This window comes from Caloenas nicobarica, chromosome 20 (genome assembly GCF_036013445.1).
Source record: "Caloenas nicobarica isolate bCalNic1 chromosome 20, bCalNic1.hap1, whole genome shotgun sequence".
NCBI classification, from domain to species: domain Eukaryota; kingdom Metazoa; phylum Chordata; class Aves; order Columbiformes; family Columbidae; genus Caloenas; species Caloenas nicobarica.
The window spans coordinates 8,385,611-8,410,287 of record NC_088264.1 but is presented as its reverse complement, the minus strand read 5'-3'; the positions used below and the strand labels follow the sequence as shown (position 1 = coordinate 8,410,287).

General features: G+C 39.9%; 1 protein-coding gene across 1 annotated transcript in view; it reads right to left on the bottom strand.

Annotated features, from left to right (window-relative positions):
* Positions 1 to 24,677, bottom strand: part of CDC73 (cell division cycle 73) — a 95,095-nt gene that overhangs the window by 12,435 nt on the left and 57,983 nt on the right. Inside the window, exons 11-13 of the mRNA XM_065649137.1 lie at positions 4,076 to 4,133; positions 920 to 955; positions 442 to 529 (exon numbers count right to left, since the gene is read on the bottom strand). Coding sequence (XP_065505209.1) covers positions 442 to 529; positions 920 to 955; positions 4,076 to 4,133 — 182 coding nt within the window. The remainder of the gene's footprint in view (positions 1 to 441; positions 530 to 919; positions 956 to 4,075; positions 4,134 to 24,677) is intronic.

Below are 24,677 nucleotides of genomic sequence, written 5' to 3'. Positions count from 1 at the left end.
ACAGCCCATTCATCTAAAACAGAGGCCACCCTCTGACCCCTTCTTTGCGATAACCCTGGTCATTTCACAAAATCTTTTCTGAGCTTCTTGAGCACATTGCCCTTGCTCATCCTAAGTCTTCTTCCATTGTAAGGATTTCTTGATGGGTTGCATATGTTACATAAAAGAAAACCACCAGAAACATGACAAATGGTACTTTAAGACTTTCTTCTCAATCTGCCCATTCGGCCAACAGGTCACAACCGTGCAAAATCTCTGGAAATAAGGTTTTGCTTTTTACCTACAATTCAATAGGTGCTAACTTCTTTTATACTCTGGTCTGAAAAACAACTTGTCATAAGACAGTAGATATTCTCTCTTGCTTAATTACGAATTGGGTACTAGTATACTTTTGTATGTGAAAACAGTTTTTTATACAGTATGTTCTCAGCATCTACTTACTTCAGATCTTGCAGAAGGTCCTTTGCATTAAGCATCGTTATCAAAGAGGTGGTGGCCGCTGGAATAATGATTATGGGAGTTCGAGATCCTGCAGAGATAATAAAGTTACATTTGCCCGGTTGTGGGGTTTTTTTAATTGTTGTTGTTCTGGTTTTGATTGTTGGGGTTTTTTTCCCCTTTTTTCGTTAAAGGAGCTGTACAGAAAAACAAAATTCTTGCTTAACAGATCAAAATAATGGAAAAATATTCAAAGAAAATTGTAGTACGTCTTGTCTAAACTGAAGGTTTTAACTCACCAAAAAACATATGCCCCTGTATCAGGAGTGTCTAAATATGGGCAGAACCCATATTTAGCAAAACAGAATGCTGTCTGCATTCCACCGCTTGTTTATATTGTTGCTTGTGGTTCTAGCAAAAGATAAGAGTGGGCACAAGTCACACAAAAAAGAAAAGGGTTGTATAACTAAAACTGACTTACCTTTTTTCTGGTTTGGAGGTGGTCTTGCTTGAGAAACTAAGAGAAAACAGAAAATATGGCAGAATGACTAATATATAAATACAAAAGTCATTGTAAGGCAACATTTCAATGTTTTCAGTTGCAGGATTGAACAGAGAAGAGTCACGCTATAGTCATGAGAACATTTTCACAGATGCAATACACAAAAATCGAAGAAGAGGTTTGTAATTTGGGTCTCAGCGTGCAGAAGACAAACAGCTTTTAATTGTCTGAAGCAGATGTTAGGACAGTTGAGTCAATCTCTCCTAGTTATACTAGAACTAGTCATCCCTCTCCATCCTCCTCAAAAGGTCAGGGCACTAGAGCATCGACAGGAATTACCAGCAATCTTGAAAAAAGCCTCTTGTAGATAGTGCTGAACCAATGCTAAGATTGTTCCACAGCAAACTAATCTTTACAGACCCTCACCTTTTCATTACTTGTTATTATTGTACATGATACCTCCAGGATTCAGCTATCCTTAACACACACAGACCTTCCAACTATCAAAATCTGAATTTCAGGCTTACTCAAGCTAATTTTGGATTGCACTTTGAGTTACATGAGCTCTTTGGGTGCCCAAAACAGTGAAACCTGAGACATACGGTACGACTCAAGCAAAAAAAAAATTATAACAAAAAACCAAACAAAAATCCCCCCAACCAAACAAAAAACCCCTACCCGCACAAAATCGAAGCAAACAAACCCTAACGAACCAAACCAATTAAAAAAACCCACAACAACAAACTCCAAATCACCAAACCAAACCCACACGAATAAACAATACTGGCTGGAGAGAAACCAAAGAATTCCACCCCCATTCCCTCAACAAACGGTTTCCACTTCAGCCTTCCAAGCTGTGAGCTCCCCTGTCTGGGAGGTACTTCAGTCCCAAGCTGGACAAGTGTCTGTTTCTTCACTTTGATGCTATTGCTGAATAACCCGGCTTCCCCCAAATAAACATTTCATAGTTCAGTTTTCTGAACTACTTTCCTTAAGTCCTAACTTAAGGAAAGAACTGTTGTGCTTGGTAACTATCATCATAAGTGTTTATCCTAGTTCACAAAAACAGAAAATGGTGAGCAGTAGCAAGAGCGATGCAGACTAACTCAAGTCTCAACTGCTACTATGCATGACAAATTTCATTAATTGACTTCCAATTCCAGAGCAACAACTTGCTCATGTTTATTTATGACCAACTGTTTCAGAAACTGCCTAGAACAGTATAAATATTCACAACACAGTTGCCATTGTTGAAACATTGAGACCATGTCCTTAATTATCTTTTCTGACACTGTCAAATGCACAGATATAATTGGCAACACTATATTGAACTACATGAACTTTACCTATCTAATGATTTTTTTTTTTTTTTTTTTAAATCTAGGTATCTCCTTAATGTAAAAAGTTCCTTAAATATATGGGCAACACCAGCTGCCTCCCCCCCCAAAAAAGGAGGGGGGGCAGGAAAAAGGCATCTAAAAGAAATCTGATAGCTGTACCAAGACAGGTTAGTAGAAAAATAGGTCATGCAGAAGGTGCAAAGAATATCTTAAATTAAAAGCACATCTTATTGTACTTCAAATCAGTATTGTACAACTGTTTTGTCCAATTCAACTATTGCTACGTGCAAAACAGCATCCTCCTGGAAACTGCACGTTTTAATTACTTTGCTAAGCACAGAACAACTGATTTTTTAAAAGTTCCAAACCCCTAAATATCCTGGACCAGGCGGAAAGATTCTTTTTTTATAAATGAAGCAGTATATACTTTCTTCAGACTACACTTCACTTCCTTATTCTCTCTTCAACTTACAATACAGAGGCAAGATAATGGATTAGATTGGCCCTAGAGAAGGGCAGTATCAGTATAACCTGTATAACACACAAAAAATACACTTCTGCCAGTCAGTGCCCGTGAAGTCACAGTCAGCAGCAGAGACCTGTGACAATTCAGCCAGATTTCTGTTCTTGCCACTTCTGCCCTTTTCATCGTGCTGTCGGCTCCACGTGCATTACCACGCTAAACGAGGCTAGCGAGACGAGTCCGACAGGCAGCACGACCCTCTGGTACCAAAAGAACCAAACAGAAGAATCTGTACACAACAGCATTTAGACATGCTGAGAATATTCAACATGAGAATAGGTTTTTGAGGAAGAATCGGTTTTACAATATTAAGTCTTAGCATTAAGTCCTGCTAATAAAGATCAAGGAATTAACAATGCATGCATTGGAAGTGTTTAGTAGTTTCAATAAGAATATATACCACTTCAGCAGTTCTTCTGGGAAAAGTATATTCATTTTAAAATGTAGCTTTGTTTCCAAAAAACCCAAAATGTCCCCTTTCCAATACCTTCGTAACAACAATAACCACCATCTTGCTCTAACATAACACCTCTCACTTGAGACTTTCTTCCACTAACCCAGAAATTCTCCCGATACGTAAACTAGGTGCAGATATGCAGAGAGCTGTTTGGAAACACTGATCCTCTCATGTACTGTCTGTATTCTTACACTCTTTTAAAAAACTCTGAGGGGTTCCCATTAAAACAAAACAAAGTGCACATACCATTCTATCTTTGAATCTCAACTTGAGATTCAATCTGACATACGAAATGGACTTGGTAGCTGAACTCTACTAACTGGGAATCTAAAAGCCAGTTGAGGTTTCTGGCCCCATTACAAATACATTATGTGCTAGGAAGTGTGAAGAAGTAATGATAACACATTCCAAGACAGACTTTTTTCTGATATATTAATAATAGAAGTAATAATCTCTCTCTTTTTAAGATCAGCTTTTCTATTTAAGTTGTTTCTCCTTGCAGTATTAACCAGCTCTTCTATATTTGAGCTGGCATTTGTGAACTACCACGCCAACAACCAAGAACTCCGTCACTTTTTAATTTCACTTGCACATCCTTTCAATGGGCTAATTGGGCAACACATTGAAGAGAATTAAACCAAGCCCCATGGTATAAAATTAACAAAAAAAAAGAGTTATTTCTAATACATATGCATTTAGAAGCCAAAAGTAAATGATCCCCGCTCCACTGCTCAGCGACCTGAAGTTTTACATAGCAGTTCTTTGAAACTTGTACTTATTTGGAGCAGAAGCACAAGTGCAGGCGGCCGCCTTACCTGGTCGTGGCACGGGCTGTGCTGCTGGAGCTTGTGTCTTCCGAGCAGAAGCACCTTCCTTATAAAAGAGAGAAGAGGTAACATCAACAGCTGGTCTTCTAGTCACGTACAGGGATTTCTTAAAAGAACACAAGAGCTACAGAGAGCATCATGAAAATGGGGGCAACATGTTTCCATTAAAGAGCAGAAAGAAAACAGTGAAAAACATTCAAAAGTCTTTACAGATTCTGTTTTAGACTTGGGGAGGACAGACAACCTCATAAGCTTTTACGGGTTTACATTTTAACCGTCAAATGCCAATCAAAATTTTTTTTTTCTATATTAAAAGAAAACTTCTATTTATAGTATTGTTTCATTTTACCTAGGATCACTTTCACCAAGGGTTAGTAACATGAACGTAGCAAGCGGCTACAGAAATTTCAACACAAGATCTGCTTATGCTCTGGATGGAAAACCAGGACCGAGGCATTGCAATGCATCCCTGCCTTGAAGAGTTGCAGTGCCCAGAAATAGCACTCTCATGATAATTAGTTCTGCTCATGCCTTATCCAATTACCTTAATGTAACAAACTAAAGACCCGCGCTACTATTAGTTCTTGTTAACTCTGCAGCATCAACACACCACGTAAGAGAACAGTGAGGTCACACGTGTCTAGTTCCAAAGCAACACTAAATTCCTGCAAGAACAAATTTTCTCAGTTACTTCTGTGAAACCTCACTGAACAAAACATATATTACTAACAATATCACTAACACCGTAAAAAAAATTATATGTATTCCAGCCACTTCAATTTGCGAGGCTGACAGAAAAACCTTCTAACATGAAACCATGAATTTTATCTGAAAATTACTTAAACGCGATGTGAAGCGTATCCTTCAACTGCGAGACACTCAGAAAGGTCGGAGAACCCACCCCGGGAAAAACCTGTTGGAAGGGACTCCGATATGGCATTATCACATTGTGTGTGTGCACATAACAACAATATGTTCTGTAATTCAAATTAAAAAGCTAATGAGCAGGGGACTACATGCAAGGAGCCTCAAGCTCCGTGACTTATATAACATATAAGGAAACTGCTTTTAAGTTTCCACCATGAAAGTTAAAAGTTTGTTTTTCTCTCAAGAACTGTGAAGTACAAACAGAAGATCACTTGACAAGCCCTCGGAAAACACAAATTCACTCAAAATCTCTCTGGTCTGAGCTTTAGTCAAAGCCACCCATGATTAGTTACAACAGGCGGGAGCTGACGTTCGGTACGGCACGCAGCTTTTGTGACTTTTACAGTCAGCGACCTCCTATTAATCTTCAGTATAAGGATTTAATCTCCCATTGCAAGAAACGGATTAAACTTGAATTTTGCTGTTATTATTTTTTGCTTATTAAAACACCATCTATGTAGGGCACTCGAGTCAGTAACTGTTATTTTAGGACTTACTCTTTAGTATCTGAGAAAAGGCACTTTGGCCAATGTCTTCTCATAATAATTACTATGAAAACTATAAAAATCAAAATACCACACTCCAAAGGAAGAGTAGCAGGAAAGGCTGGAAAGAAAACATTTTGCCTCTGTTTCTACAGAAAAATGTTGTTTTCTATGTGAGAAGACTATTCTCCTGTGGTGCACTAATTACACATTTTTAAGAAATACCATGAATACTCCCAGAACTTTTCCTTAAATTCACAGCACTTTATGAAATACAAAACTCCTCCTTCTAAATCCAATTCAGTTTGCTTGGATGTGTAACTGCTCCGGTCCGCAGTACCACACGTCCATTCCTCTTTCCTCCGTGCCGAATCCAAAATGTAACTTCTCTGCCTCCTATTTCACTCAGCGCCTACAACGTGTCCAACAGACCCTGCAGGTCCTACAGCAGCTGCCACCAACGCTGGGAACCAGGAGCTGCTTCAGAGATCCTGGAGTTTTTGGAAATTCTTGGAAATAATTATAACCAAATCATAACCAAAGTTTTGCTTTGGTTTCCATTTGACTTATGATTTCTCTCTTCACCAAAATGTCCATAAAGCACCAGAACATACATAGAATCAAGGCCAACAATATCTGTTTGGGAGTTTGGCATACTTTCATCTGAATTGTCTGCTCTACAGCGAGCACAAAGAGGCAGGGCTTTGAGAACATTGCAGCCAAAACGAACAAAAAACCAACCTCAAAACAACGACAGCAGCACATTAAAAAAAGCAACAAACCACCCCCCAAAAAACCAAACAACCAAAAAAACCCCCCCAAAAAAACCCCAAAACACACACAAAAAACAAACAGAAACAAGAAAAACCCAACCAAAACAAAACAAAAAAACCAACCCACACATAAGAAAATATTATGGTAGGAAATAAATTCATTTACATGAATAGATACAGAAGACGGCTACCACTCCCATGCCTAGGACCTTTCTATTTGTAAGAACAATTTCTGCAAATTAACAAGTGATGGAGGTCACAGCTTTGAGTTCTGTAAATCACTGCCTTAGGCTGAGAATAATTTCACGGATGAACTTCAGCTCACAACTCCTGATATTCTGGCATCTTAGCACAGAAGCTCAGTTGTCACCTGCTGAAGGCATAACATGTGTCCTTTGTAACTGAACTGCTTCTCTTCTCTTGTTCCAATCATCAGTGACCTAATCATCACCTCCTATCAGGTAAAAACTGCAGACAATGTAGCAAAAGAAGCTCTGATCGATATTTCAATCCCATATTTCTTAAATGGTTTGTAGGGAGAACGGTATACCATTAAGATGAGGAAAAGACAAGTACAGAGCAGCGACGGTTGACAAGATTCACTAAGTGGAGAAGTGGGTTGCTCTGCCTCTGCAGTCTTTCTAGGAATTCTCTGACTTCTCTTCAGATCCAGAGAATTTTAATAATATTTTAAGTTTAACGAGTGTTTCACATCATCATTTTATTTACACATGAAGCTGGTATCGCTTATTTGCACATTTCTCTGCACACAATCTGCATATGCAGTCCCTCAAGACATATATTTAAATAATAAATTGCAAGCTTTTAACTGCCGTTCTAATTTTAAACTACGCTGTAAAAAATAGAATTTGATAACAGGATTTTAACTATTGTGCAAATACTGCTAATATCACACAGTCATTTTAACTTCCATTGCTTGCAATATTAATAAAAAGGTCATTTCTACTGTTTACATTGTTTCAGTTTCCTTATAGTCTAGAAAAGAGAGTGGGAGTTTAAGCAGAATTAAAGATATTTTTACCGAACAAATTTTACAAGGGGAGAAGTTTGCCATTATCCACCAAAGGCTTCTGATACCAACTGCCTAAGGAAAATAACACCATTGCTTCACTCTTTCCTACTTCGACAACTAAAAAGCTGATATGACAAGACAGGTTAGTAAAAATAATATGAATTATATTTATTTCAAAATACAAAACTGTTTATACTGAAGATCATGTCTTATCAAGCACAGTTTGAAGAAAAGTACCAATGGAAGATTGCCAGCCCTCAAATTCAGCTGCAAGAAAGATAACTTGATGCCCATCTTCATACAAAGATAAGGCAAATTTCATTATGGTTTTCAAAATATTGTTAAAGTTGGTACATACAACAAATTTCACAAGTGCAAGGAAATCAGATGTAGAGAGGGTGTTCTGGATGAGTACAGCATTGCAATGGAGGAGGAGAGGGAGAAAGGAGAAGCAAGGGAGGGCGGCAGGAATAAAACCATGCTGATGTCGTCGAGGGACTAACTGGAATTTAGAAATACTAATACTTATTGTTGCACAGCACTCAAGTTAAACTTTTGTTTACAAATCTGGTCCTTTCTTAATCCATTATATAATTAAAACTGACAAGATTACTCAAATTGTGAGACGTTAACAATGTAAAACTTAATAAAGAATAGGACCGTGGTTTTTCCTTCAGTAGCTGGTTATGCCTGGAGATTAGTGTCATTGGAAGACGTGAAAAATACTAACTGCAATTTCTTGTTTATTACAACCAGGTTAAAAGAAGTTTGGCTTAAACATGGAAAGACCGAATTAACTGGACTGCTTGTATATAGCATAGGCAATATTCTGGTTCTGCAAAGAAAACGCAACACAAATCACAACTGGACCTAAATGAATACTGTAGCGACTAGAGACCAACTCAGGGCAAACCCACATAAATATGCTAAAATAATAATAATTAAAAGTATTGGATATGCTTTTGGAAGCAGTACCCCCCAAGCTAAGCTTTCAAACCATCCTGACCAGCGTGCGCCGAGGCGTGCCAGAGCCCCTCCCAGCTTTAGCCTTGTACAGAGCGTCGGTAAAATGAAGATCTTCGTCCTGAATTTACATCAGTCAGGTAATTTGACAAAGCAGATTAAACATGTACGCACTTCCACTTTCCTGGGGATAAACCGTTTTCACCAAAAACCAACTGTTAATCCTGAGAACTCCAGAGGTTTTGTTTGTTTGTTTTAAAAATAAAGATCTGCCTATAATACACCTACCTATGTTTATTTAAATGACTCATTCCCTTGAAATGCGTGAAAAGACAAAAGTAGGTATCACTAAAACACTATTTTTGCTTAGAATTCTTTCCTTTGTGTTAATTACCTGAGTCAGCCTCACACATATTGGCAGTCGGCGAGACTTTCAACAAACACAGTTTGAGAACAAACGTCCGCTGCAAAGGTTTATACGCTACCGGTTTTCCATATACTAAAACCAGAACACGCTACGTTGATTCGATTGAGCTGGAATCTGCATAATTTTGAATTTACTACAATTTGCTAACATTGTAATCTCCAACTTTTGACCTCATGCATCAATCTCTAGTTCCAAGTGGTTACTACCTGTAAACACACGTGTTAGTCACTCATATGAAGTGTTTTTTTCATCAGAAACATCACAGAACATGGGGCTCAAACAATTCAATAGCATAACAGCACTGCTGACATGCAAACTCTAAACACATGTAGAAAAGCATTGTCATTTTTCTATTCAGATCATGCTTTGGAAATGGTATTCAAGGGAACACTCGTACGTAAATTAAAGAAAAAGTTGCTGAGTACAGAGCACTGGGAAGGTCCTCCGAACGCCCGCACTCAGCGGGCGATGCCTTTGCAGCGGGAAAGGCTCGCCAGACCTCAAAAGGCTCCTCTGCAACGTCTGGAAAGACTCCTGAAATGCTTTGTGTGAGGAGGATGTTTTTAAAAGCTCTGCAGTTGCCTAAACAAATACAGATAGATCCTTAACTTCTGTGTCAAATTTTTTTCAAAAAAATCTCCAAACTGAGCCGAGACCCAAGCAACTGATAAACTTTGTGTGATGCTGTTCAGTCTCTTGACACAACGGAAACGGTCGAGGGTCTTCCAGACTCCCCTTGGTTATACTGACTCCTGAACAGGAGATGCTGTAATATTAGACTTCTAGTACATATAAAGCTATTAAAGACCTTGGGGGTTTTTTTGTGATTGCTTGTTCAAAAAATTATCCAGCACCACTTTTTCCCAGTTGTACTTCATCCAGATGTGAACATCTGCTTTCCGTTTACTGAAAATGCGTTTTAATATTATTCTTCCATACCGTACCAGCTTTAACAATCACGGCACTATGGTTATATATTACATTATGTTACAAGAAAACATAATTATCATGGGTGGTCATGGCCATTTTCCAAGTCATCACTTTGGAAGACAAAATATCAGGAGAAAATCCTGAGCCTGGGCTCCTTGGGGCGCCACCGCACGAAGCTGAACAGCGGAGTGATGAACTCTTACTTTTCTAGGCAACGCGAACAACTAACCGCTGAGTTCAAAGCAGCAGGAGCTGTTCCAGGATCAAAAGCTTTAGCTGCAGCTGTAATAAATTGTAATAAACAAGCCAAGAGATAAGAGGGCTTGAGCGATGACAATGACGATTATAAGAACACAACGGACTGTAACCACCTTGACATGGAAAGGGCTATTTTGTGCTGTCACAGGCAAGGGAAAAGTCTAGAAAAATGTTCTAATTGCAGATTGTTTTTGACATTCAAGGCTTCCTCCTTTATGAATAACAACTAATCTACTATGCAGGTTGAGGTGCAAAAGAGTAGGTGTTTCTTAAACCACAAAAGGTGACAATCTTGAGGCTTCTCATAACTGGAATAGGCTGCTAGCAATACTAAAACACAGATCTGTGCAGTCAGTCGAGTAAAATTGTAATGAAATTTATGCTATCTCAAATTTTCTCCTTAATTCCTTTTACATTTCTTTACCTTGTGAGTTGTACACTAAGGTGCCACAAGAGAGTCTTGTTGGACACGCACTTGCTGCACTGGCTACAGCAAGGTTAAGTGACAGCAATTGTACATCTAGGAAATAAAGTACTATAAAAAGGAAAAAAAGTAGTATTTATACAAGTTATCTGTGCTCTTTGCAACAATAGTAAGCCTCCAGCATAACATCTATTAAAGCCCTCATATCAACAAACTGTCCATTGAGACAGAGCAGATTCATATATCCTGGGTGCTGGAGATAAAAATACTGACAAAATATTGAGCCAGAAGAGGTATCTGTACCACATCAGAAAAGCAAGTTAGAAACAGAACAGTAATCCACTGCAAAAGTTCCAGCATCAAAGTCTTCTGATTTCTAGACTTGCAAATGCTGCAGTTATCCAGACACTGTGACTCCCCCAGACTAGGAAGACTGGACATTTTAATCTGCTTACAAGATAACTAGAATACTATCTCTAAACATTTGTCCTGCCCCAGCTGCGTAAGTTCACAAGTTTGTTTTCAATTGCCATATTAAACAAAAAAAGTATATATTTTGAAGAATGAAAATGAACAAGGAAACACCATATTCACAAAAAAATCCCCAAAATTAAAAACAAACAAAACCCAAACAAAAATAAACCCAAACACCACCAGATTTTGTCATGTTCTTGCCCCAAAGTTATAGCTTTAACTCGTGAAAAAGTTAAAGTAAGAAAATATATTGTGTACCATGAAGATGGGACATGAACCAAGCCAGGATGCAAGGGAACTTTCCAGTGGATGGTGGTGTCAGGATGATGAGTGAACGGACTTCTCTGCTTGCCTTTTAACACTGTGGCAAAGTACCCTTGATCATAACGGCGGCAAAAGGAAGCACTTCTCCAGAGCAAGAATGGTAATTCAGTCATTTCCCCCTTCTCAAATGCCTAATTTAAGCCTTACACTAACGGGCTGTACAATCAGAAGAACCCCGGTGAAACGTTTGCCAAGCGCTGCCCGAACCGCAGCGCGCCGCAAGGTGAAGAGGCGTGGGAACAGCAACAGCAACTGCAAAGGTTTCTGCAACAGAAGCACCTGTAGCTGGGGGACGGGGCGCGCTCGCGTTACCGCTGACCTGGATTCTGCTCCCCGTCTCCCTTTCTCAACATGCGACAACATAATGGTCTTTGTCAACAGGCCGATGAGCTGTGCAGAAGAACTGATGTACAATCAGTTTTTATCACAAGAAGTTGGGAAATCTGACACATAACGATCCGCCTCCCAACACAAAGTTATTGGTTATCCTGGGAATAAACTTTTCTTTCGCTAAAAATACTAAACCTGAACGAAACCAACTATTTTGAACAGACAGAGAATACCTTGCATTTTCAACGTACAGGCTTGCTATATGGTGCCATACAAAAAAGCACTATTTTGAAAACTATTATGACTGGAGCTGACATTCAATTGCAATGTTTCTTTCTGCCTGGTGATTTCACACACTTGTATCAAGTAAAACAGAAGATTTCAATAGGTTTAACTTCAAAGAAAACACATCTACTACTGGATCAAAATGTTTGCATTCAGATTTCAACAAAACAAACAAATCCTTGGAAACATTTTCCCACATTTTAAGTCAGGGCATAGAGGCAATTTGGGATTCAAAATAATATACATAGAAACTTCAAGAACCAAACCTACAATGTTCATAAGCAGTGTATTAATAGTAATTCAATGTTAATATTAAACTTTAGTATTTACACAGCCTCTAGCTTCCCATGCTTTATGTATTTAACACAGTAAAACATCATGGAAAAAAAAACTTGTGCTCTTCAGTGTCCTCAAACGGCTGCTCCCACCACCAGTAAAAATCATTAACATACCTTTCGTAGTATGACATTCTGAAGTCCGAGCATTTCTAAGATTTACAGTAATAGCATCCCACTTACACCCGTCACACAGACGCTGACAAACTGTCTTCTAGACTACCTAGATCTTTTCCTTGGACTGCACTGTGTAAAAATTTCACACACGCACCATCATAATAAACAACCAGAATCAAAATGCAATGGTTTTGGTATTGTTACATGCCATTTATGGTCCTGCTCTCCTCTCTCTCCCCCCACCACTGCACTACATACTTTTCATTGCAGAACTCTCATTCCAGAGTTCTGTTTTAATTAAAATACTATTTTATTTACAATTATGAAGGAGCACTCGAATTAGACCAAAACAATTCCCACCATGCACTAGCAGCTTCACAACAGAACGTGTATATTATTGCTGCAATATTATATACCAAATAGATTGTGCAAACTGCTATTGGTATTTGTATCCTGAATTAACGTATCATTCACATGACCCTATTGTAGAATATAAAAGCCGATGATGTTATATGCCTATATCAAAAACTAACTGTAATGGCAATAAATCATGCATTAAGTTAAAATACAGGAAGGATTCTGGCTGTATCACACAAGAGGAATTTTTCCATTTGGCCTTCTGCCTCTTCTTTCAGCTTCCTTTGGCATTATATCTAAATTCCCCATTATTCTTCTCTCTTTAGTAGAGAAGATTAAATTAAGCCCTTCTCAAAGCACTAAGATGACAGCATTCAACTTTCATTTTTTCATTTTATACACAATCCATACACTAGACAGACCATCTCCAAGCTTCTATCTATGCATTATAAGATGTGGTTTATAATATGACTATTTTTTGCAATGGCTGCAGCACAGCTGTATTTTTGGCGGTGCAGAAATGCAGTCCTCCTAAATGAAGGTCAGCTGTAAGGTCCCACGCATACGGTCTGGGGCCATTCTGTTCAAAGATGAGGGCAGGACTAAGGCTGTACAAAACCTCTACACATGCTAGGATCTTCCTATTATGCTATGACTTTTATACAGCCTTCATCCATCACTGCAGAAAAAATAACCCTGACTAAATGAACAGACTCAAAAGCGTACTTTACAACAGGTTTTAAAAGTTCTCAAATGGCTGTCTGTCTCTGTACACACACGTACGTGTATGTGTACACACACGAATTCATCTTTAAGAACTTCCCAGTGAGAATAAACGTCTAAGATGACAGACGATGCCGGCCAGCACAGACACAGGTGAGGTTCACTGCAACGATTCTTCCTGCTCCTCCCGTGTCAGCAGGTATCAGTCACCCGCAACCATCCCGCGGACTGCGCAGTTTATCCGAGGGAAATCTGCCTGCCGCAGCAAGACCTCCTCAGCTCTCCTTCAGCCCTCACATCTGCCCTCTTACTTCAAATAGTTGTTTCGCCTTTGAAAAGTCTACTGTCAGTGATAAAAAAAACCCAAGATTGTTTTCCTACAGCAATCTGTTGCAAAGTAAGATCCCCTCCCTTGAAAACTGAGCACTTTGGTGGCAGGAAATAAAAATGAGTAAGCCACTAAGAGCAGACAATGTTCTGGAAGAGAGTCAGGCTTCCAGCGCCAAGAACCATCTCAATGAGGAAAAAAAACCCTGAAGTGTAACAGGATTCCTGTGTTATGACACCCTGGAACTTTCTGAATGTGCTTAGGAGGGCTTCACCAGTCACAAACAGATTCAATTTCACAGAGGCTCATCCAATAACTTCCTTCTTAAGCTGGTGGCGCTCTACTTTTACGAGAAAACCACCAAAACAAAATAGCAGCATCACCTTTTGAGAAAGGGCAGCGTAGTAATTTCACATGTAGCTCAACAGGCTGGTGGTAAGCACAGAAACCTCACATTCTACTTTTTCCTGTTCTTCTAAAAAGACATTTTGGAAATGTAAGAAAAAAAATAACTGTTTAAGAAATAATGCCAGAGTACATGTTTCTTCCTTATTTTGCAGCTTCTACATTGTCATATTCTTGGTAAATTAAGATGCCTATTTTTGAAGGAAGAGCAAAAACCCTTATCTTCTCAAACAGACATTTTTGTCACTGACTAGTGCCTACTTTGAAGAAAACACATCTGAAAATTAGATAAAAATAATTACGAGGCACTACTAGTATGAAAGCTGCTCCAAAAATTCCCAAGTTACCACCATCAGCTCTCAACGAGCTGGGATCAGCTCTTCTAGATTGCCCATTTTCCATTCCAGATGACGGAGGTGCCTCAGCTGCAGCGGCTCCAGGAGCTCGGGGCAGGAACGCAGGAGTCGAGTCCCCGGCCCGCCGGGCTGCAGCATCGCGCACAGCGCGGAGCTGCCATTCGCAACCCTTGCGAGCAGCTCCTGCCCGCCACAGCGCTGCTGGGAGAGCGCGCAATGCCACCCGCGGCGGAGCTGACGAGCCCCCGCGCGCCGGGCCTGAACCGGCTCCGCCAGCCCGGTCAGAGCGGGCTGGGCCAGCGGTTCCCCGATGGTCGACATTCCACAGGCTTATTGGATTGGGTGCGTTATCGTGTGAATACACAGATCCAGTTCTGTTCTGGCATCCGTCCCAACCTACCTGCTAGCGAGAGAGGTACAGATGGTCAAGAGACCTGCTCTAACTGTCCCTGCCGCATCCAGCGCTCCCACATCACTGAGCGAGCTCCCTGCCCCTTCCCCCACCAGCACACCTCCGGTAAGGGAAAGTTAATTACAGATAACAAAAAACCCCCTTCTTGTCATTAGGCAAATCCAACATAGAAGCACAGACACTGGTGCACAGTTCAGACAGAGCTGTGTAGGGTCAACTGGAAAAAAAAAGGAAGAAAAAAGGAGGGGTGGGGGGAAGGAAATGGTAAAAAAAATTTTTTCAAGGCAAAGAAATCTTCTGCATATGAGGTGACCTAGATTCTCAATAAAAAGGGATTCCCTTTTTGTATTGTATCCAGGCCTCATTAAATTAAGAAGGCACTCTTATTCTATTTTATTATTTTGCTTGCTTGTAAGAAATGCAATAGAAGTAGAAAACAACCGTGGTCCTTTTTGGTCTATTATGCTTCCTACTGATGTTAACAGAATTACAGGGCTTTTTATCTCCGGCAAAATAAGTAACTCCAAGGAAAACAGAAAGATGGAGATACAAAGGTTGTGAGGGGGAAAAAAAAATAGAAAAATACTCTGAAAGGTTATTTCTTTTCTTCTGCAATGCAAATCACAATACTTGCACAAATAAAGCACAAATGTGCATTAACCAAAACTTACAGGAGAAGCATTTGTGTAAGTCTGAATGCTTCATTACGCAAATCCATGCAAGAAGACTTAAAAGAATGTGCAGCGTGCAACGCATCATCCCAGGTCATAAGATTAGTGGGTTTTTTAAGATGATCACTTTTTTGGTGTTTTTTAGGAGATTTTATTTTTTTAGATGACAGATGCTGCCTATAAATGGATCAGTGATAGAAAGCTTCACAGATGCTGATTAAGAGTTACGAGAATATATCTATACTACAGAAAACTATAATCTTTAATGTTACACTAGATTTTACAAATTCAGCATTATTACATTAAATACGTCAGTGTTTTTCTCTGTTAAACACACATTGCCCTGCAGTATGCATTAATGATTCCTAATACTAAGTCTTAAGACGGACAAGATGCAAGAGAGCTTTCTCTGATTTCTTCTCTTGTTAGAAGCCACTAAATTACAGAAAATAAAACAACCTGGAATTTAAGTTTGAAATATAGTTTAGGATAGCAGAAAATAATAAAAACTATCTAGTTCTAAACCAATATTCTCTCACAATTAACATAATACAAACGGAGCTATAAGGATTTTCTCTAAATCATGTATCTGAGGACTAGAATTCCTGGTGACTCTGATTCCACATTAGTAATTTACGTGAAATAAAAATCCTTAGGCTCACAAAATTAAGCTAGAATCTTACATGGGTTACAGAAGGAATTATGAACACAGTTATTCAGACAAAAAGCATGATTTCCACAGCAGTTTCCTTTTCCTTGGAAGCCACTAAAGGGATGCTCTCATTTAAGTTTAATATGAATTTCAGGAGTGGAAAGAGAAAGTCTGCAGGCCAGCCTGGCAAAGCCACTTTGTGTGGTATCTTGATTTCTTTGTTCATCAGAAGCAAATACAAAGGCATATTTACCTCCAAAGGATTTTTTGCCACACAACAGAATTAATTTTGAAATAACTGGTAATCAGTTCAATGATATTAAGCACACTACATTATAAAACTCAGCACATACTAAAACCAGCTGTTCATTAATACACACTGACTGGAAACTACTTCAGGTTGAGGGAACCATTAACATGGCACAACACTGGGAAACACACGGATACGTGAAAGCAGCTGAAGTAGTTCTATCAAACTAGGCGGTGGGCAGGGCGTTTGGAATAATTCGAGTTCCTCCCACATGTCAAGGAAAGGGGGGCAGGAAACTGATCTTAAAAGGGGTCTTATTCTCCATTTTATGATCCACATTTTCCATTGGACATGAAAAAATGTTGCTTAAATTTATTACAGGGATAGAACCTCTTGGATCGCTGGAGAAAGGATTGCGCCCACAGATTTTGCTGTTTTCCTAGTTCAAGCATCTGTGCTTGAAGAAAATGCTTCAGGCATTTAAGACACTTGCTAAAGCTTTGTTATTTCTGCTGTAAACCCTGCGTGTCCCACACAATTAGCTGTAAATGAGGATACCTACAGGATAGAGCTGTTGGAATTAATGTACTAAAGCTATCGAGGAAATGTGACAGATGGAAAGAGTCAATACAGGTCTCAACCCCAAGACACGTTAAATTCCGACAGCTCTGAAAGCCCAGTTCTTCAATTTCACATTATTTAACATCAACTGCAGACCTGTGCCACCAATTTCAACTTCAAAACTAGGAATTCCAGGCTGACAAAATGCCTCCATATTCACATACAAACCACATACATAGGGGAAAAATTTAGCAAGTAGACGAACACTTGGAGCTACTAATCTCTTAACAGTCTCACCAAGAAAAAAAAAAAAATCTCTATATCACAGAATCCCAGAATGTCAGGGACTGGAAGGGACCTCGGAAGCTCATCCAGTGCAATCCCCCACTGGAGCAGGAACACCCAGATGAGGTTACACAGAAGGCGTCCAGGCGGGTTGGAATATCTGCAGAGAAGGAGACTCCACAACCCCCCGGGGCAGCCTGGGCCAGGCTCTGGCACCCTCACTGGGAAGAAGTTTCTTCTCATGTTTAAGTGGAACCTCCTGTGTTCCAGTTTGCAGCCATTGCCCCTTGTCCTGTCACTGGTTGTCACCCAGAAGAGCCTGGCTCCATCCTCCTGACACTGCCCCTTTCCATATTGATCCCCATGAATGAGTCACCCCTCAGTCTCCTCTTCTCCAGCTCAGATCCCCAGCTCCTCAGCCTTTCCTCACCCGGGAGATGCTCCACTCCCTGCAGCATCTTCGTGGCTGCGCTGCCCTCTCTCCAGCAGTTCCCTGTCCTTGAGCTGAGGGGCCCAGAACTGGACACAATATTCCAGATGAGGTCTCCCCAGGGCAGAGCAGAGGGGCAGGAGAACCTCTCTGACCTACTGACCACCCCCCTCTAATCCTGCCCAGCTCATGCAGCAGTCCAAGAAAGAGTCCTGGGCAGGTCTGCATCCTGGTGATGAACCCGAGGGACAAAGACTCCTCAAATTATTGGGAAAGAAATGCTGGATGCCCCAAATAGAGCCTAAGGGGAAAAAGGTCTTTCTGAGCCTGTTGCAGGAAGGAACCGGGCAGAGAACAAGGGCTGGACAGGTGGGAACAGCTGGAACAACACATTCCGCTCCTTAGGCAGAAGAGCTGGTGGCCTATGAGCTCCCACAGGATGGCATCTTCCTGCTTTAAGAGATTTGCTATGTAGTATCAGTTCTTCCCCAAAGTCTCACTTTCTGTAAGCATTTAAGTTTTCATTTCCAATTCTCATGCTGGGGGTGTGAGGGTGGATGTTAGGGGTAGCTTGATAATAAAGTGCAGGCAGGTAGAACGAAACAAGTCATAAGCTAAGGGGTAAAAAAAGAAAAAAAAAAACACCACAAAAGAAAACAAACCCCACAAAACACAGAAGTCTATTTTCCACAATTGTTCTTTAAACCACCTGTGAAGGTTCGATACTTCTGCTGTTTGTCCTGCCCTCCCCTGCTGTGCTGAATCAAAGCTTCATAAAGTCCACGCTCTTTTCAGAATGCAAAAGCAACATTTGTGACAGGCAGAAAATATTAGTGCTGGCACTGGACTGTCAGTTCATCAGGAGAGAACCCTACAACCAAATACAATACAAATGAAATTATGTTGTCTATCCCCTGGGGAAAAAAAAAAAAAAAAAAAATCTGCATTTAGCACTTGAGATCAGCAATAATTGGATGCAAAGCCTGGGGGAAGACATGAAAAATCCGAATACAGAAAGGAAAGAAGACGTGATAAAGCAAACAACGCGTTCTTAAAGAAAGAAATGCGTCTGGACATTAGTCCAATATGCCAAATTTGCATAACACACAAAACCAGAACAGAAATAGTAGATGGAAACCATTTTGTATTTTGGCTTTTCAGGTGAATTTGGAAGCCCTCCGAAGCTGTGTTACTCACAGAAGGCTGCGATAAGGGAACGCACTGAATTCCACTTGGACAGCTAGAACGTCAGTTTGCTTAATAAAAACCCACAAGCTTTAGAATTATGAAACATGCCCTGGAAATGTTTCCTAAGGCAGATGGAATACGCAGCACCCTCCTGACTTGAGGAAATCACTTGGTCTTTTCTCTCTCTCTCACAACTTCACAAAGTTAGGGATGTGCTTATATTCCTTATTGAATGATACAACAACTATCAACTACTTGTTAGCAAACAAAACTACACGTTTCACAACTAGAAGCCTTTATCTAGTGCTCTGTCACCATTTCAGATTGATCTATATTGCCATATTTCTGTTTCAAGTTTAAGACATTCAAAGATTAATGAAATAACTAAGTTTATAGCTTGGGTGTGACCATTTATAAGAAAATGTAGCAAGTGTAAGCTGGGTTTCTCAGCTAGCCAAGCATTGGTGAAAACCTGCTAAGGAAAATAAGGCAATACTGACAGTTGTGGTCATTTCTAGCTTGCTATTTTTTTCATTCAGTTAAAAACATGCCATATACATAATAATTCTTAACACAGAAGGTTAAAGCTAGGCATTTATGACATTCTCTATTAATACATTTCCAGAAGAAAATTTAAAAGCAAAAATAACCAACCTTGAGAATGTTGCCACCAATCATTTTGAACCCTTGAACTAGAAAGGTTTTTGACACATTACAGCTGAAATAATACTACATTTTAGTGTGATAAAATGGAATAACCTTTGCCAACTACTTGTGGAGTATCCAGAAAGTATGGCCCACGTGGGAACATGCAGTTGACAGGTCAGCTATGATGTGCAGATCTAGTTTAGTGTCATTTGGCTCATGGCTGCCAGGCAGAAAATTACCAAGCAGCACACACCTGAATACTGCAACCATTCTAAATCGATTTGAGAAACTTCTGATAATGTTGTCAAGAGAGAACTTCATTTAATGGCTCGACCTTAGGGTCTGATTTATTTTAAAGCCAGTTGGACAAGATTCTACTGATAAACTTCCTACCTGTCATTTTTAGAGGGTAAGTTTTTTGAAGAAACTATTCCAAACTTACACACCTTTGTTATGCCTAAGTACCTCTTCCGCAGTTCACAGCTGTCAGGTGCACAGGTTATTCCAAGTGGACATCTTTTCTTACTCCTGCCATCTGCCTCTAGCTCTGCAGGGCTCACGGAGCAGTCAAGCTTGCACTGGTCACGGTAACTCTGTGCTGTTCTTTGCACACGCGCTGCCCATCTTCACATCGGAGTTACTCCTTAGTCTTAATAGATGGCAGTATTTCAAACACTAACATTGCAGCTTCTAATTTAAGATGTAACCATAGTAACATTACAGAACATACTACTCCTTGGATCAAGAACAAGCAGTCCACTGACCCTTCACGGTGAGATTTAGCTGAAATAACGCCCATTCCAACCTCCAGCCCGGCAAGATTGCTCAAACCTTCAGGTCCTATTTCCAGTACAAAGCAAGCTCTGCCCTCCTAAAATACCCAGAAACATACAGCATCATATGGAAGTAGTAAAGAACAAAGTGCTGTAAAAGAAAAGCAATTTCTTCCTGAAACTTTGACTCTCATAAGCTACAGTGACACCCAGATAGAAAGTAATAGAAAAAAAATCAAAGCTTTTCCTCACTTTTCTGTATAACGACCTGCTCATCCTTTAAAAGCGAACAAGTGAACAAAATAAGTCGTTCACTAAGAATTCAATATTCAATTTGTTCACAGGGCAAGATGACAAATTTTACACGTATCACCAACATGCAACAGCTCTGCCTGAACTTTCCAAGCTACACACACGGTCATGTAACAGCCAAAGCTGATGTCTGTTCCCTTCTAAATCGACTTTAAAACAGAACCTATTCAGAAAAAGTGGCTCTTGGGATTTTTGTACCTTAATACTTACTAATGAGCATTTACAGAAAAATAAAACAGCTCTGCCCACTATAAAACATAAACCACATACACCTCACAAACCTTTGGAGATACACTTCAGGTATAGTGAAGCAGTACTAAATAAAGTGGAAACAACTACGGATTTTAGTAACTACTCTGTTAAAATATAGACTTGTTTCTGAATACAATGCTATGTGTCTTATCTGAAAATTCAAAAATCAGAAGCATATTCACATGCTGGTGTTTGAAAAAACATTACTTGCTTCTACGTAAATCAACCCAGGTAAATCAGCTACATGAATATCTCACTTGATTTCCTACTTGTAGCCCAGAATGCAGAAAATTGGCAGTACTCCTAGGCAAACTCTGTCACATATTTGTATATAATAATTTTTGTATATAATAATCTGTTCCTGTATGTATATTATAAAGGATAAGGATACAAAAGCTTTATGTGTTGAGGTGGAAAACTCAGTAGACTGAGCGCACACACAACCTTTCGTTCTCAACTCTTCGTGAACGTCCCAGAAGAGTGAGCGGTGCTGGACACAGGTCTCTCCTCTCTCACCCCATGGCCCCACTGATCCCCCCTCTATTATGTAAATGCAGATTTTTTTTAGAGTGGAGGAGATACAAGTCTTTAATGATATCCATGTTGTACTCATAAGTAATAGTTTGGGAACATGCTCATGCTCCTTAAACATTCTCAAATAGGATCACAGGATTTGTAGAAATTTTCATTAGGATAGGAAATGCATACATTAAAACCAAAGCTAGACTAACAGAGAAAGTTAGTGTACACAGCTGATTTAGACAGGAGGACATAAATCTGGTTAGGTGTCTAGTAAATCATCAGAACATGCATCTGGATTAATAAAACACACTGACTGCCTTATTTGCCAGTAAAGGACATACCTACCCCCAAATCCTACTAATCACAGATACCATATGATAGAGCAAATAGATTTTCTTTACCCTTTGGGTAAAAAGAAAAGCAACAGTCTAAAGAGCTAGTCGTTAACTTTTCAAAATAGAGTGGACAAACACAGTGACTAATAAATACTTGGGTAAATATGCTGGTACCTTCCTATTTTCTGCACTATCTGTTGTGATATAACACACACTAAAGATACTAAGATGCCTCAGCACAGAAGGGTCAGTCATTGAAAGGACAGAAATGAAAGGAGCACAAGTTTCATTAGGACCAGAAAGACAAATTCTGTAATATACAGTATGTCTGTAACAGGCAAAAGACATTTTAGATCCATCAATAATAGAAATAAAGTGCCCCCAGTTCTGCAATACCAGACTTCGACCTTTACCAAGGAAGAAAGCCATTAACAGCAGAAAGGCAGCTTAACAGCATGCACTGATACATTAGTGTCGTCCAGCTTAATTGACTCACCTAAGATTACAAAAAGCAGCTTTTACAGAGTAGACGTGTAAAGGATGTATGAGCAAAGAGAGAGATTTTTGTTTTTTCTTTGGCATGAAGGGACAAAAGATTTTTACTCAAAGAGAGCCAAATGGGTTAAATCAAGCCTCGGTATTAAATGCTTATAATTCCTTTGCACTGCAGAACAGCTTTTGGAATACGGGAATAGAACGCCTAGCATTAAAAAAAATCCCCTAAAGAATCGTAAGTTACGGCGTCAAGGAAAAGTGAAAACAATTTGAAAAACCCCTCAATCATTCATTTAATAATCATACAGTTTTTATACTATTCACCTATCATTGTGCTTGAACTGAGTAAGTTTCATTTATCAAATAGGAGCAAGAGCCTGTGAAGCTTTCTGGCTGCCTTCGGTTTTAGCCAAAATGAATGCACACAATCACGTGGGTTCAGCCAAGCAGTGACGTTCAGTTCTGCTCTGTGAGAAGACAGCATCTGTCAAAGCCCACATTTAAACTGCTGCCTGCCTGTGCAGCAGCTGAAGAACTACAGAATGGATTTTACAGACCAGAATCCTCGGTTAAAACAGCTCGAACCCTTTTCTATTACTGCCTAGCAACAATGAAGGAAGGAATAGAGGGAAATCCTATTACCGAAGGCAAGTGAAGCACTACGCGCTAGCACTGCCTGCTCCCGCTACCGTTAGAAATATGGATACTGAGGGGACGAGAACACAGCGCTGCATTGTCCGGCAAGGGAAACACCAGATGTGAAAGCTCCAGTACATCGGCCCTGAATGCCAGACAGCCCCGATCGGAACAGAAATGAGAACTACTGCCCTTTTGTTTGAAGGATGAACAAAAAGCCCCAAGCCAAGGACGACACTTATGAGCAAGGAAGGTAACACAGCAACGAGCAGACAGATGGACAGATTGCATACTGTGAAAAGCAATCGCGGGCAGCAGACTGCTGGGGGATGTGCGCATGTTCGATAGCATCTTTTTTGCTGAAGTGATGGCGTGCCAAAACTATTTTCTGTGGGTATAATCCTCGCACCATCAATGGCCTGACCGGGGAAGGTATGTCAAATCCTTGTGTGTGATATTCATTTGCTTGTCTGTTACCTTCTCAGCCATTACAGATAACGATCGCTCCTAATTTGCAGAGCCCCGAGATAACATGTCTCTGAGCAGAGAGAAAGAATTCTAGCGGGTTTTTCCTCTCCCACAGCACCACGTCCCTACCTTACACTTACTAAACGCATTGCTCACCGTCTGCACAGGGTTGCTGTGGCTAGAGAGGAGGGATTAAAGGGATAATGTAGCCACTGTAATGATTGCTTTGAACAGAGAAATTAAAATCTCAAACCCCTCCAAGAGAGAAAAAACAGTTAGAAATCCTCTCAAACTAGGTCAGAATTAATCCTTATCTGAATTAATCTTAAAGCACTGGTAAAATGTCCATGATGTGACACACTGAGGGCACTGACCCATCAAAACAGACCACACGGTCAAATTACATTATCTTAAAAGTACCTTCAGACCTTTTCTCACTTGCTTTTTTCTCCCAAAAACACAAGCAAAAAATGTCATCAGGCTAATATAAGCCAAGCATAAAGTGGGAGCATGCAAAAGATTGGCCATGATTTAAGCCATCAGCAGTGCAATCAGGCACCACATCTTACAAGTAACATCAGGCTCCCCTGACATCCCAAAAGGAAACCTTCAAACCCTGTATGCTCAAAATGGTGAGCATGTAACTTAATTCACCCCATCATTACAATTTCTGTTTAATAGGAAAACACTGACTGTTTAACTTGGATTGTAATATGACATTCCATCTTATTGCCATCCATTTCTATTCGTTGTTGAAATTTAAATGCTTCACCACTAGTAGCAAACAAACCAGATGAATATTTGCAATACAAATATAAGACCTAAATCTACAGCAATTTAATACACCAGAGAAAGAAAGTGCTTCTCTGCAGAATCTACCAATAAGCCGTAATAAATCATTTAATGCCAATATAAATGTGCTTTCTTTGCCCAAGGCAATGCTAACACGCAATAAAGCAACTGCAACTGCGAAGAGCTGACATACCTAAGGATGCAGTATACAACAGTCCCCAGTCTCAGATCAATTGTAAGACATTTAGAAGGTAAAGTCACTTTCCAGAACTTTTAAAACACACACACAAAATGTACCCTCAGGCAACGCTCCGAGAGAAGCTTGCCCAGCTACCGGGGTGACTTCCGTATCTGACACTTAAAAACCTGCACACCAAAGCTCCTCCCGAATGCTGTTTTGTGCAAAAGATTAATGCAGTTTGTAAGTGAACTCGGGCACACTATGTGAGGCCTAATATGCAACTGCTGCTGCTGTTTATCAGAATACCCACTCAGGCTGCCTTTTGAACTCTTCCCTCTAATTAAGGAGTTTGCCCACACAGCTAATCAAAATATGAAAATCCAGGACGTGTGAATAGGAAGTCAAATGCTTCAATTTGCAAAGCCGTAATTATAGAGCAGAACTGAAAGTACAAGGAATTGAAACACCAGCAG